The 14549-nt window shown below is 53.8% G+C and overlaps 1 protein-coding gene across 1 annotated transcript; it reads left to right on the forward strand.

Annotated features, from left to right (window-relative positions):
- Nucleotides 1-5080: 5080 nt before the first annotated feature.
- Tpbgl (trophoblast glycoprotein like) lies at nt 5081-8799 on the forward strand. Its single transcript, XM_052714410.1, has one exon. The coding sequence runs from the start codon at nt 6238-6240 to the stop codon at nt 7390-7392; it is 1155 nt and encodes a 384-aa protein (XP_052570370.1). The 5' UTR covers nt 5081-6237; the 3' UTR covers nt 7393-8799.
- The last annotated feature ends 5750 nt before the right edge of the window (nt 8800-14549 follow it).

Here is a 14549-nt window from a genome sequence, read left to right on the forward strand (position 1 = left end):
CTAGGGATGGAGGATTCAGGGGATGGAGGAACAAGACCGTGACAGAAGGGACAGAATATTGAAGAATAAGGGAGCATGTGGGTGGGGAGGTCTCAGTGCTGGAAGGGCAGTGGGACAACTGTTCTGTGAGTGAAAGGACAAGGCAGCAGTGGGTGGAAGTTAAGGAAGATGCGCTGGGGGGTCCCTTCTCCTAAGCTCTACATTAGTGGTTCCAACTTCTGGTCCCCCAACTCTGATGCTGGCATTGTAGGGAGCATATGCAATGTGCCTGGGATTCTGTGCTTCTGATTCTCAGACTCTGCATCCCGTACTTTCTGCTGTGTAACGTATTGCTCTAAGGTTCAGTAACTTACAACCACCACTCAGGGGTGGTTCACAACTCCGTGAGTTAACGACTGGATAGTGCTGCTGCAGTTGGGCCCACACGTCATCTAAGATCTGGTTGGTCTCGGGGGATTGAGTTGAGATGGCTCACTCTGGCTCCATCCTCGTGTCTTTACCCATAGCAAGTCCAGGGAAGCTAAAAAAGGCAGCCCCGAAGTCTAAGCACTTACTAACCTCCTGCTTACACCACACTTGCTGATGTGCCATTATCCCAAAGAAGTCATGTGGTCAAACCAAAGTCAGTGTGAGAAGGCACAGCGTGATAGTATAGATCAGAGTGGTAGGGTGCATTCAGGAGCACTGGGATGGCCTCCCACAGCCTTGCTGCGGTTAATTCTCCACCATCCCTATTTCCAACACCACAAGAGTCTATGTTCTGCTTCACAGACACTGTGGCTCTATGGATCCCCAGGGCTGTGGTTCTTAGAATTCAATGTTTTGATGTTGAGACTCTGTGATTCCAAAAGTGGAAGACTATACAGCTAAGGAAGAGCACAAGAGCTCAAGTGGAGGCTAAGGAAGTCATGCAAAGGAAGGCCCCACCTAGACCTCAGTCCCAGCTCCATGTCTGGATCAGGTAAATGGCACCGGCAGCATGCTTGGAATTAGAAAACCTGGAATATAGTCCCTGGGTCACAACTTCAAAAACAATTACGTGTAGGTATAGGGAGGGTATGTGCGCATGAATGCTGATACTCCAAACACGGATTTTTTTTTAATTTGTGGTTTTTTGCATTGCTGAAAGTCGAACCCAGGGCCTCGTGTATGCTAGGCTCTACCAGTGAGCCACACTCCCAGGCACTCAAACATAGCTCTACCCCAGCCAGTGTTCTCCCACGGCCAACAGTTATCGAGCCCTGTTTTCTGAGTGGTACAGAAGGTCAACAAGGGCCATTACTGCGAGCCTGGGCCCTGTGCAGCTCAGGAAGAGGGGCTTGTTCCCAGCTCCTCCAACTGCACCCACAGCTGCCGAGACCTTCCTTGAGTTTCAAGGGAACCAAGATTTAAATGGGCTCTTGCTCTTGGCCCCCACTTTTATCTGCAAAAAGAAAGAGAAGAGAGCAGGGGAGGGAAAAGAAGGGACTCAACTCTGCTCCTTCCTCTCTCCCACCCTGTCCCGAGTCTGACTCAATGGTATCTTGGGCCAGCCAAGGCTGCGCTTGACATTCAGTGGCTGTGCCCCTTGGCTTCTCCCAGAGGAGTGATGGAGATGCGTGCTGTCTCTACAAGAGAAGCCCTGTTCCAGGGCCTTTAACAGCCCAGCAAACCATGATGGTCCACTGCTACAGAGGGACCAGTGGCAACCCACGAACCAAACCACCCTGTTGCACCGGTGAGGAAAAACCCAGGGAAAGACTGTGGCCTGCTCAGTCACACCCCAGCAGGAGACCAAAACTAAAAGCTGTGGGCTCCCTGCCCTTCGCTAAACGTAAGTTTCTGGTTCTAAATGAGATCTCAAGCCCAGCCTGAAGCACCTTTGTAAGCCATCAAACTCAGTGCAGGACAGTAAGGGAGGTGGGAGCGAGAGCACTTACCCTTCCCAGGGACTCAGCCCACTCATTTATGTTAGCCTTTCCTCGGGGGCAGGCCACAGAGTGGAGGAGAGTATTAAATATCAGAGAGTGATTTAGAAGCCAATTGCCCGCCCCTCCCAAGCAGAGTATGGCCTCTGCTGACTCAACGGAGAAAATGAATCTCAGGCCTATGGATTTTCCTGTGTCTCAAGGCAGTGTGGGAGGAGGGAGGCTGTGACAAGTGATGGAAGAGGGAGGCCCACAGTGACATTCCCTCTTTCCCAGCCAGGGCAGCACCGAGACTGCAAAGAGGAGAGGAGCTGGATCTCCCGTCATGCCAGGCTGCCGGGATGCACCTCCATCTGCCGTAGAGAAAGGTAGACAGAGGCACCTCAAAGACACACACACACACACACACACACACACACACACACACACACACGAGTTTATAGTTGCTTTCACTGTATGACTAAGCAAGCTAAGACCTTAACTGCCATGGAGCCAAGTTCAAGGCCACAAATGAAGGTGGAGGCACAGAGATGAATGAGTTATATACTATTTCCATGCCTAAACATCTAAAGAGTCTAGGACTAAGAGGCCCTTTGCCCATACACATTTTTCTTTCTTTTTGTCAGATAGGGAAACTGAGGTCTAGAGACACAGAGGCTTGCCCAAGAATTTGAGTGATCTTCAAACATCTCTAAGGGCATAAGGAGCAAGGGGATGCTGTTGGGTGACCCTGGGGAAGTCACCCACCTCCCTGTGCTCCAGGGGCACTGGAGCATAGAAGAAGCAGGGTCTTTTCAAGGAGTAAAAAGGCCAGAGTGAAGGAACCTGAGCACAGGAGGGGACTCCACCTTGCAAAGCTCAGAGAGAAATCCTGAGATCTAGTGGGATAAGAACTCAAGAACAGGCCGGGCGGTGGTGGCGCACGCCTTTAATCCCAGCACTCGGGAGGCAGAGGCAGGTGGATCTCTGTGAGTTCGAGGCCAGCCTGGTCTCCAAAGCGAGTACCAGGAAAGGCGCAAAGCTACACAGAGAAACCCTGTCTTGAAAAAACCAAAAAAAAGAAAAAAAAAGAAAAAAAAAAACCTCAAGAACAGAGGCCCAAGCTAAGCATGATGGTAATCTCCTTTAATCCCAGCACTTGAGAGGCAGAGACAAGCAGATCTTGGTGAGTTGATGGCCAATCTGGTTTGTATAGTGAGGGCAGCTGTAGCTACATGGTGAGACCGTCTCAAAACAGAAACAAACCAACCAACCAACAAACCCCTGAGGCCTGGTCCAAGTGCATGGCTGCTAGTTACACTGCGTAGATATGACACTGTGCCTGCCGTGCCCTTAGCTCAAGGCAGTTTGAGAGGGCCAGCTCACCACCCACAGGCTCCCAGTCACTGCTGAGAGGGGAGCCTGGGCACAGAGGACTGTTAAGGCAAAGGAGCTGTGGAGACCTGAGCTCCTGACCCGGTGTGGGTGGGAGGGGAGCACTTAACCTTCCAGGTGAGCGTCTCCTGGTACAGTTAGAGATGGCGGATCCTCACCTACCTGGCCTCAAGCCAGAGGTTTTCAGTGGAGGATCACTCCCTCGCTCCTTCTCCATGCTGAGCCCTGGGCTGTATCCTCACCACATAGAGATCAGACTGGTCTGGAGTCCACACTACCACCATTTTAAAAGCCCAAGAGAGTTCTGGCACTAAATGACGTTCCAGAAGAAGGTGGCAAGCACAGCCAGAGGAGACTATCACGAAGAAGGTAAACAGTCAGGGATCGGATACCTGCATTGATTGAATCAGGAAACAAACAGCTTCAGCCCCAAATGTTTATGCATTTATTAAAACACCCACTGTACATAACACACTGACAACTCCCTGGGAGGGCTCTTCTTCCGGAGAACACAGCAATTTCCTCATTCCCACAACACAGCGGGTCCCCTTGCCCAATGATTGTAGGTTCTCCATGGCTTCTCTAGGCTTCTCTTCCTCAACTGAGGGGTTTAGCACCAATTAATGAAGGCTGCCTTCTGCCCTGTAGCCCCTTTCCCTACAGGGGGATCAGTGAGCAGCAATCAGAAGTCAGTCACCACGAAAACCTGAGAGGGAGCACTGGCCTTGGCAGTGGTCTACAGTTCCTCAGGGGCTGGAGGCAGAAAGTCTCCATGCAGTCGGACCAGGGAAGCAGACAATTCTGGCCACTCATGTCTGAACACGTATGCCATGTGAGAAAAGAGACCTGTGCTCTCCAAAGACTAAGAACACAGTCCAGGGTTCCATCTGCATGTTGGCCCTTGCACATGAGTCTGCCAGCTGCCCCTCTGAGGCTGCAGTTGGAACCTGCTCTGGCCCAGTAAATGCACACTCAAGCACTTCGGTGTACTTCTGAATCTGTGGACATATACCAGGTTACCCTCAAAGCTATATTCCTATGTGAACAGGCACCAATGAGCCTGCATGTATTTGTGTAAGACGAATCTGTCTGAACCTGCTGTGTGCAAGTTGTACAAGCCTCACATGCGCACGCGCACACACACACACACACACACACACACACACACGCACATCCAAGTAAGTATGAATTTGTGACACCACACATGGACACGTGTAGGTCTGTGTGTGTAAAACTTGCCTTTCTCTGCAGAGGCATACATGTATGCATAAACTCATGTGGCCATGTATTACAGACATGTCCAACTCTAAATGTGACAGTGACTACTGTCATCTGCCAGTAACTGGGAGAGCTATCATGGAGACAGGGAGAGAGGACTGGGTCAATAAGAGCTGGGGGACCCCCAGCATCACCAGCCTGGCCCTTTTGGTGTTTGCTTGAGACCCAGGCCACTGAAGGGTGAGCCTCTTAAGTGGTTTCACCTGCTGGTCAATCTGTTCAATACAGCTTCAGGGAAGAAGTCAACCAACTGTCCCCAATTCAGGAGAAAGCGACTGATTCTTGTGGGGAGGAGGGGAGCCTCCATCCCAGCCAGCTTTGCCAAGTAAGATGCTCGAATGGCCTGAAGATCAAATGTCAGCTTCTCCAACCTGAATAATTCATGCCAAGACCAGGAATGTTCCCTTCTCCGGAGTCTGTCTCTTTAAATCAGGTCTCGAGCTTCCCAGTTCTGGAGAGAGAAAAAAAAAGTAAATAAGTAAAAATCCAGAACAAAACAAGCCTATTAGCAGCTCAGCCCCCACCTCAGCCCTGGAGCCTACCACAGCTCAACCATGCACTACAAATTCAGTTCCTGATTTCCCTGCTTCTAGAGCCCTCTCCCCCAACCTGCACCCCACTCAATACTGAATGGCAGGGGAGTTTAGCTGGGCAAAGCTGACCCACCATATCTTAGGAGTGCTCAGGTGCTGGGGCAGGGTGGGAAAGCAAAGAGCTGAATCACTCCACCCACGGGTCACTGAGCCTGGGAGGGGTCCAACCTGAGGGGCGGAACCAATGGAAGAGGTCCTGGCAGAAGCAGCGCAGCCTGAGTTAGGGGCATGAGAGGTGTAGGGACAGGGGGGTACTGCAGACTTCCCTCGGGCATGGGACAGGGTCGACAAAAGACTGACGCACAGGACCTGCAGAGGTGGAGAACCGGCCGCGCCTAACGGAACTGAGATCGCAGAAGAGGCAGCCAAGGCTAGGTATTTTCCAGGCTCTCGCCCTTAGCACAGCCCCTTTCCTTGACTACAAGAAGAGTAACTTTCTCAGCCCACCCCCCTCTTCTGGCGGCAGCAGCTCTAAACTCCTCTCCCACCTTCGCGGGGTGCACAGACCCACCTGCGAGGTCAGCCCTGCGAGCCCCGCCCCACATGTGCCACGGAGGGAGGAGGAAAGAACCTGCCTAAACGTAGGGGGTGGGGAAAGAAGCAAGTCAGAGCTTGGGGAGCCAAACTTCTCAGCAGCTCGGCAACTAGAGAGCAGGGGAGCAAGAGAGCGCAGCGGCCCTAAGCCTGCTGCTCCGGAGCCTCCCACCCCGCCTCCCTCGGCGAGGAGGTGCGGAGACTCCGCTGGGGGCGGAGGAGGCGGCCGGGAGGCGGGGAGGGGGAGGCAAACCCTGCCCACTCGGCTCGGAGCCCGGAACGGCCGCGGAAGTCGGAGGCCGGAGCGCAGGGCGACCAGGGCACCGGGGGCGGGGGGCTCCTGCCTTACCCCTGTTGCCCCCCCCCACTCAGCAAAGTGAAGGCTTCTCGGACTTTCCAGGCAGAAGAAACCGATCGGGACCGCCAGCCGCTCCGGGTCAAGGTCTAGCCCACCCCCACCCTCCCGTGCCACCCTCACCCCATCATCACCAAGCGCTCCCAACTCACTGGTGAGCGCGGCGGGCCAGGGGCTGGATGCGGGGACGGCCGCGATGGCCCCGCGCGCGGGACAGCGGGGGCTCTGGAGCCTGCTGCCAGGGCTGCTGCTCGTGGCGGCGGCGCTGAGCCGGCCCGCCGCGCCCTGTCCCTTCCAGTGCTACTGCTTCGGCAGCCCCCGGCTGCTGTTGCGCTGCGCGTCGGGCGCGGAGCTCCGGCAGCCGCCGCGGGACGTGCCCCCCGACGCGCGCAACCTCACCATCGTGGGCGCCAACCTGACCGTGCTGCGCGCGGCCGCCTTCGCGGGAGGGGACGAGGAGGAGACGGACGGCGTGCGCCTGCCATTCCTCACCGCGCTGCGCCTCACGCACAACAACATCGAGGTGGTGGAGGACGGCGCCTTCGACGGGCTGCCCAGTCTGGCGGCGCTCGACCTGAGCCACAACCCGCTTCGCGCCCTGGGCGCCCGTGCCTTCCGCGGGCTGCCTGCGCTGCGCTCGCTGCAGCTCAATCACGCTCTGGCCCGGGGAGGCCCCGGGATGCTGGATGCACTGGACGCCGCGCTTGCCCCACTGGCCGAGCTGCGCCTGCTGGGCTTGGCGGGCAACGCGCTGAGTCGCCTGCCGCCTGCCGCGCTGCGCCTGCCTCGCCTGGAGCAATTGGACGCGCGTGTCAATGCGCTGGCCGGCCTGGGCCCCGACGAGCTGCGCGCGCTCGAGCACGATGGCGACCTGCCCCGGCCGCGCCTGCTGCTGGCGGACAACCCGCTGAGCTGCGGGTGCACCTCGCGCCCCCTGCTGGCCTGGCTACACAATGCCACCGAGCGCGTGCCCGACGCGCGCCGCCTGCGCTGCGCCTCCCCGCGCGCGCTGCTGGATAGGCCTCTGATGGACCTGGATGAGGCGCGACTGGGCTGCACCGACGGCGATGCTAACGAGCGCGGGGAAGAGGTGGACGTCGCCGGCCCGGAGCTAGAAGCCTCTTACGTCTTCTTCGGGCTGGTGCTGGCGCTCATCGGCCTCATCTTCCTCATGGTGCTCTACCTAAACCGCCGTGGCATCCAGCGCTGGATGCGCAACTTGCGCGAGGCCTGCAGGGACCAGATGGAGGGCTACCACTATCGCTATGAGCAGGATGCAGACCCGCGCCGCGCGCCCGCTCCGGCTGCTCCCGCTGGCTCCCGGGCCACTTCCCCGGGCTCGGGTCTTTGAGCCTCACCTCCCTAACGGGAGGCTGCCCCTGTCAGCTGATGATGACTTTACTGGGGCCACCCAGCCCTCCCCTGCCTGGCCTGAGCCCTGGAGATGACACACCAATGAGTTTGGAACTCCGAGACCTTTGGATCAATCCTAGCATCTCTCCCATCCCGAAGCTCCAAAGTGTACTCTTTACCCCTGGCCTGAGAATTTCCAGGTCAAAAACCCAGAGATGCCCCCATCTGTTTCCAGAAACAAATCCTTCCTGTCCATCCTTCCTGGACCATTGAAATCCCTTCTCCCTATCTTGGCTCACCCAAAGACCCTGCTCTTCCATTTTGAAATCTCTAGCACTTTCTGCACCACTCTACATGCTTTGAGCCAGACACCTTGGCTAGACTGCACTGATCCCTGGCCCCATTTAGGAGCCCTCCTCAGTCCCTTTCTCATAGCTCAGGGGGTCTACGTCCCTTCTGGTCTTATCGGAAGGTTTTTGTGGAGTTTGAGCCTTTTGTCCCACCCCAGAATTCTGAGCCCTCCATCTTGTAATCCACATCCGGAGGCTCTGTGACTTAAGTGGCCTCTCCTAGTCTGAAGTGCTTCCTATCCTGGTTTTAGTTCAGGCTCCTCCATTCCTTGGCCCTGGCCGGATCTCAGCTCCCAGCCCCATCTCTCTCAACCCAGGGACAAGCCTTGGTGTAGAATCCATCCATAGCCTTTCCACGGGGCTCTGATGTCCCAGTGCTCAGTGTCTGTCCTCAGTCTCAAACTCAGCTCTTCACCTCAGTCACTTTCAGACCCTGCCCCAAGTCCTAGACTCTCAGTTCCCTGGACACCCATCACTGGCACTTTTACCTGCCCCTGCCATTCACGGGTCAGGGTCCAGAGAGGAATCTCCCCATGGTGGAGAGCTACCCACTGCCCTCTGAGGAGGAGTTCTCCCATCCTGTAGGCATGTAGGCAGACCCTGGTGAGAAAGAGAGCATGTGAGGTGCGCAGGGCCTCCAAACCATGGCCACTGGTCCATCTGGGGGAGGCTGGGAACTGCTGCTCATCTCGTTCATCTGTGCTCTCTCCCACCCATGTGGTCCTCCCCCGGGAACTCCTTGCTACCACCTCTCATGCCTTCTGGAGAAGGATAGAGTCTGACCTCTTGTCTCAGTCACAGGCCTTCCTGCTCAAGGTCATGGCCTCAGCGCCCTGCCTTCTGTATGATCCCAAAGCACAATGGTGAGTGAGGAGGGACTGCCTCCCTGTCTCTCACCCTACGTCAGGCAGAATGGCAGGCCTGTGCTGCCTCTGCACAGGAAATCTTCCTTCTCTGTGTATTGGCTTGAGGCCCGCCTTCCCACCCTCAACTGAGAAATCTGGACCTCCCTTGGGCTGTTTTCTATAAAGTCTGCAATAATCTCCGATACTCTCTGCTCTTGTAAGTGGTGCTGTGTTTTTCCTACTGACCTTGGGGCGCTGGTGGGAATGAGAGGTGACGAGGGCATTTGGGGCAACGGCCTTTATGTGCTCTCTGGGGATGTGGGGAAAGAAATGGGCTGTGAACGCACAGAGCAAGATTGAGGCTAAACACATGGAGGGGCTTTCCACCACTCTCCCGAACAGCCTGCTTTTTGATGGTCTCAAATGGGCTTATCCACTACCAGCATGGGATTCTAGGCTTCCTTTACACTCCCTATCCCTTCCTTGGGGTGGGGTCTGAAAGGAAATATGTTTAGACTGACTAACCTCGCTTCAGATGAGCCTCTAGGGAAGGAGGCCAGCTATTGAGGGGAGGCAGTTTACTAGGGGAAGATTGTCTGAGCGGCCATCGGCTGCTCCAGGTCCATCTGCTTGCTATCACCTCCTGTGTCGGGCTATTTCTTTTTAGCTAGAGGAGTTGAGCCTGAGCCCTGGGTGTGCAAAAGGCAGAGAAACAGCAGCCTGGACAGAGTGGGGCAAAGTAACCCCCTTAATAAAGGTGGATTTGGGAGGCAGGTGGGCCCCAGGCTGGAGGAAGGTGGAGGAAGGGGCTCATACTTCAGTATTTCCAGAATAGTTTACTTATGGTCTCCAAGCCCTAGAACCATGGGGCAGAAATCTAGAGCTCCAGCACGTATTTTAGAAGTTCAGAGCCACATGTTTCTAGAATGTGTGGCTTCTAAACATTGAAAAGGTGATCTGAATGCCATGAGAAGCCTCTGTTGTCTTTCGTGGGACACAGTGCACAGTCTCCCTGCCTTCCCCTAGTGCATGCTGTATCCGTTCCCCCAGCCATTTTCCATGAACATCTGCCAGTGACCTTCAGTGTGTGCCCTGAGCATCCTCTAGAAAAGAATAGTGATGTTCTTACGTGGGTTAGGAAACCACCTCTCAACAGATCACCTCAGTGCTAAAAGTGTACCCTCTGGTGACTGCGGTAAATCCTAGCAAATAAAATGTGCTGTTGGCTGTGGGCTCATTATCAGCAAACAAGGAAACCTTTCGCGGTAGTGCCACTTTGGATATCTACTAAGCCCTAAGAACTCAGTTTCCCTGAGTCATGAAATAGCACCAGATATTTGGAAGATCAATTAAGGTCTACTGTATATGAGGCAAGAGTTTGCCTTCATGTCTTTCACAGACTCCATTAGAAGCCAGCTCTGGTCTGCTATGAGGGTAGCGATCTGCCAGCCCACATCCCCAGCCTTCCTCCTCGACAGATCTAGCCACACATTTAGCCTATACTGAATACAGCTCTGCCAGTGACCCATAAGCAATTTAAAATTGCCATTCACACACTTCTCTGGGAGAAGCCTCTTGTGTCAGCGACCCTGAGCTTCCCCATGCCCTCGGAGCTGGAGTGAGAGCCAGTGAGGGCCTGGCTTGAGCCTGAGGCTAATGACCCAGAGCCCCTGACCCAGCCTTAAAGGACTTTGTAGATGAAGTAGCGTTTGAGCTGAACTGGGGTTTCTTCTGTTTTGGTTTTGCAGTGCCCAAGGGTCAAATCCAGATCCTTGCACATGCTAGGCAATTACTGTACCACTGAGCTACAACTCACAAACCATTGCTTTGTGTTTCCTTTGGTTGGTTTTGATACAGGCTCTTGCTATGTAGCCCAAACTGGCCTTGGACTTAAGACCCTCCGGTCTGAGCCTCCTTAGTGCTATGGCTCCAGGAATGAGCCACCTTGACTCCCTGTTGCCAACCACTCAGTCCAAAGCCTCTCCCAGGAGCTGCTAAAAATGAGGCGTGGGCAGAGGACCAGAGGATAGGGACATCAGGGACGAGTGAAGGGAAGAAGCTATCTCTGGGATGTCCCTTACAGAGCAGGTAGGGCAGTGAGCAGGGGAGGGAGGGAAAGTGTGGTTGTAACTGAGAGTGTGGTAGACATGAACCCACTGCACACTTGGAGACACAGGCAGACTTCGCAGGCTGCTGTGACCCATAAGCAATTTAAAATTGCCATTCACACACTTCTCTGGGAGAAGCCTCTTGTGTCAGCGACCCTGAGCTTCCCCATGCCCTCGGAGCTGGAGTGAGAGCCAGTGAGGGCCTGGCTTGAGCCTGAGAACTGAGTTTGAATCTAAGCACCCCTCTTTCCAGGTCACTTGAACCCTTGGACCAAAATATCAGGCGAGTCCTTCCTGCGCACTGGGGATTGCTGCCGAGCGGGCCTCTCTCTTTCTAACCCAGGCTGGCACTATCCCCCAGACTCCCTTGCTTCTCTGCAGCTCTGCCTTGCTTCCATTCAGGCTGTGACCTCTGCAGACACTGCCTCCCACGGAAGCCCATCTCCATCTTCATTATGTCAGCCTGGCAGATGCTCAGCCTTAATTTACCAGCATGGCCTTTCCTAGGCTGAGAGAAGTGAATAGGGCACTTAATATTGCCGTGCTCATGTACATGGCCGCCTTCTGAACCCCTCCTCCACAACTTCACCCCACCTTGTGGGATGCTTCCCTCAGCGTCCTACAGGGGCAGTTTTTCCAGGGATGGCAGATAGATGGCGCTCAACACTCTCTTCCCTGGATGCGTGTGGAGGCCAAAGCTCAGAGTGTACAGGAGCCCCTTCAGGTCACGTAGAGGACAGATGCCTGTCTCCAAGGCTGGTCTGCCCTGAGTCTGAGTACTTGGTAGGCCCCTCACCTCTAAACTCAGCATCCTTTTATTCCTGTGGTACTGCTTCCTGAAGCCAGGATGAACCATGAGAACCTAAAGAGGAAAAAAAGCCCACAGTGGGGTGGGGGTGGAGGGGCACCATCAGCTGCTTCAAACAGGTTGAAGGAGTACTGGTCCAGCTTCTTGGAGGCAGTAGGTGTGCTGGGAGCCATGTCTGCCGTGAGGGGAGCAAGGGTCTGGTTCTGGATGCCTGAGATCAAGGCCCCGACTTTCAATGGCTTTGCTGAACACCTGCTGAGCACAGGGCTCACAAGCAAGAACCAGATCTCCCTGCTGTCCTGGTCCAGATGGTGCCACACAGGGTCACTGTGAATGTGGCCATACAAGCACAGGCTGTCAGGGAAGTCCCTGGGTTGACCACTCAAACTGGGAAACTTTGATATAAAAAGACTCACTATCACTAATCACATGGGGAGATTCTTTAAAACATAACATCACACAGAAGGCCAGGCATGGTGGCACACACCTGTACCCCCAGGTGTCCGGGGACAAAGCCGGAGGATTACCACAAGCATGAGGGCATCCTAGGCCCCGGAGGATTACCACAAGCGTGAGGGCACCCTAGGCCAGACGGAGACCTCCAACAACAGCACCAGGGACTGGAGAGGTGGCTCAGTGCCTAAGAGCACCCACTGCTCTTGTAGAGGACCAGAATCCAGACCCAAGCACCTGTTAGACAGCCCCCAACTGCTCCAGAGGGCCTCTTGCCACCTGCTGGCCTCAGACACCCACTGGAATGTACAAATACATACAGATGGACATACATAAATAAATAAGATTTCAAACATTTTTTTCACTTAAATCTCAAAAAAAAAAAAAAAAGCAGGGACTAGGACTGGAGACATGATTCAAGGGTTAAGAGCACTTGCTGTTCTTCCAATGACACCAGTTTGGTTCCCAGCCCCTTCACTGGTGGTCAGAACTGCCTGTAACTCCAGATCCAAAGGATCTGAGCCCTCTTCTGGTCTTGAAGCACCTATACATACTTTTCATATACATACAGACACATACACGAAAATAAAAAACTCAAAACTTTAATTTTTTCAAGTAGGCAGACTAAAGATGTAGCTTAGTTGGGGGAGTGCTTTCCTAGCATGTACAAAGCCTTGGCTTTGGTCCCCAAAACTGCATAGATGGGACATAGTAGAATATGCCTGTAATTCCTGCACTTGGGAGATGGAGGTAAAAAGATCAGTTCAAGGTCACCCTTGGCTACATAGAAAGTTCAAGGTCACTCTGGGCTACATGCAACCCGGCTTTTTGTTTTTTTGTTTTTTGTTTTTTCAAGACAGGGTTTCTCTGTGTAGCTTTGCGCCTTTCCTGGAACTCACTTGGTAGCCCAGGCTGGCCTCGAACTCACAGAGATCCGCCTGCCTCTGCCTCCCGAGTGCTGGGATTAAAGGCGCGTGCCACCACCACCCAGCACAACCCTGCTTTTAAAAGAATTCTATAGGTGTGTGAGGTGTGTGTGTGTGTGTGTGTGTGTGTGTGTGTGTGTGTGTGTGTGTGTGTATGTATGTCTGTAAGTAAGTAAGTAATCAAAGGGAGGCAGGGATTAATGAGAGCTGTATAGGCTGCAGCCTCGGACCCGGTGACTTTTGGCAAGATTCCAGGAGAGAGGAAAGGGCTGAACTGCTGGGCTGGACTAGCGACCCTCCCAGAACTGTGTAACTAATTCCCTCCCTTTCTTGCTCGCTGGCCATGAGAGCTCCTCCTCACGTCTTAGAGATGCAGCCAGCTGTCCTGAGTCTCCATTAGCACAGCGCCCTTTCCCAGCATAGTATCAGGACTCTCTGCGCTGTGTACCTGGGCCTTCACCTGCACTGGCCACTCTTCTTGCCCCCTGCCCACATCAGGACAAGGGTAGAACTGTCTCACTTTTAGTCCTCATCCTAGTACACAGAAAACATTTTCAGAACTCCTCTGGCCTCAGTCCTACCCACCAGATACACAAATTCAGAGGGAGAGGATCACACAGGGCGCTCTGACCTCCCTCCCCCACTTCCCTAGACTCCCACAACCTCCCACCTCATTAAACTGGAATTGCAATGATATAAAATGCCTGGGTGGCCAGTTCCTCCCTACTGTCCCACAAAGTGAATAAACTTGGTGAGGATGCCTTCTGGCTCTTGGGAGGCAGAAGTAGGAGGATCAGGAGTTCAAGGCCAGCCTCAGCTAGTCTAAGACCAGCCTGAGCAACCTGAGGCTCCCCAACTCTAAACCAAACTTTTGGAACGTCAACCCACAAGACATCATTTAGACTTGGCTCTTTCACTTCATTTTTCAGTATGACTTAGTCTTCTGGATCTCCTTTGGATAGTTTTTCAGGTTCCTGTCTGGGCAGAGCCTCCCCAAGCTTTGTAGTATGTATTCTTCATCCCAGGGACCTGAAGAGACATCTATTGGCAGAGGTGTAGCTGAGTGGTGCCAGCTTTCTCTTTTCTTGGCATCCAGGCGCCATCTGCTGGTGAAGATAGGGCAGTTCCTTTCGTCTTTCCACAATCCATGCTTGAGGTATTGAAGCACGTAGGAACTGCTAAGAAGCTAATGATACAGTTTCGAGTAAAACAGAGAAAACACTATGTGATGTCTCCAAGAATTTACTGTATGCCAGAGATTCTACTAGACACTATTTTTCTTTCAATCTGTTATCCTGATGGCAGTTCTATGACTCAGCTATTATTCCTGCCTCACAGATCAGGAGCATAGGTCACCAGGAGATGAATATGGTGACTAAGATCAAGATCACATGGCTAATAAGAGGCCAGTGGGTTTAGGACCCAGACAGTGAGCTCCACAACCATGCTCTAGACCATAAGCAAGATACTTCTTCGGAAGGAGTATGGGGCCGAGAATGGTAGGAAAAGACCTTTGAATGACGTAGTCATGGAAGGGTCTTCTGAGAAACCAGCTGGAAGGCCAGCCTAGGAAGACGCCACAGCCAGTGCCAAGGAACGGAGACCAAAATCTCCAGTATCGGTTGGGCGCGAACTCTGGCCCTAAGTACCTCTCCAGTCTGTCCT

Source organism: Peromyscus californicus, unplaced genomic scaffold (genome assembly GCF_007827085.1).
Source record: "Peromyscus californicus insignis strain IS unplaced genomic scaffold, ASM782708v3 Scaffold_4__1_contigs__length_199733344, whole genome shotgun sequence".
In the NCBI taxonomy this organism is placed as follows: domain Eukaryota; kingdom Metazoa; phylum Chordata; class Mammalia; order Rodentia; family Cricetidae; genus Peromyscus; species Peromyscus californicus.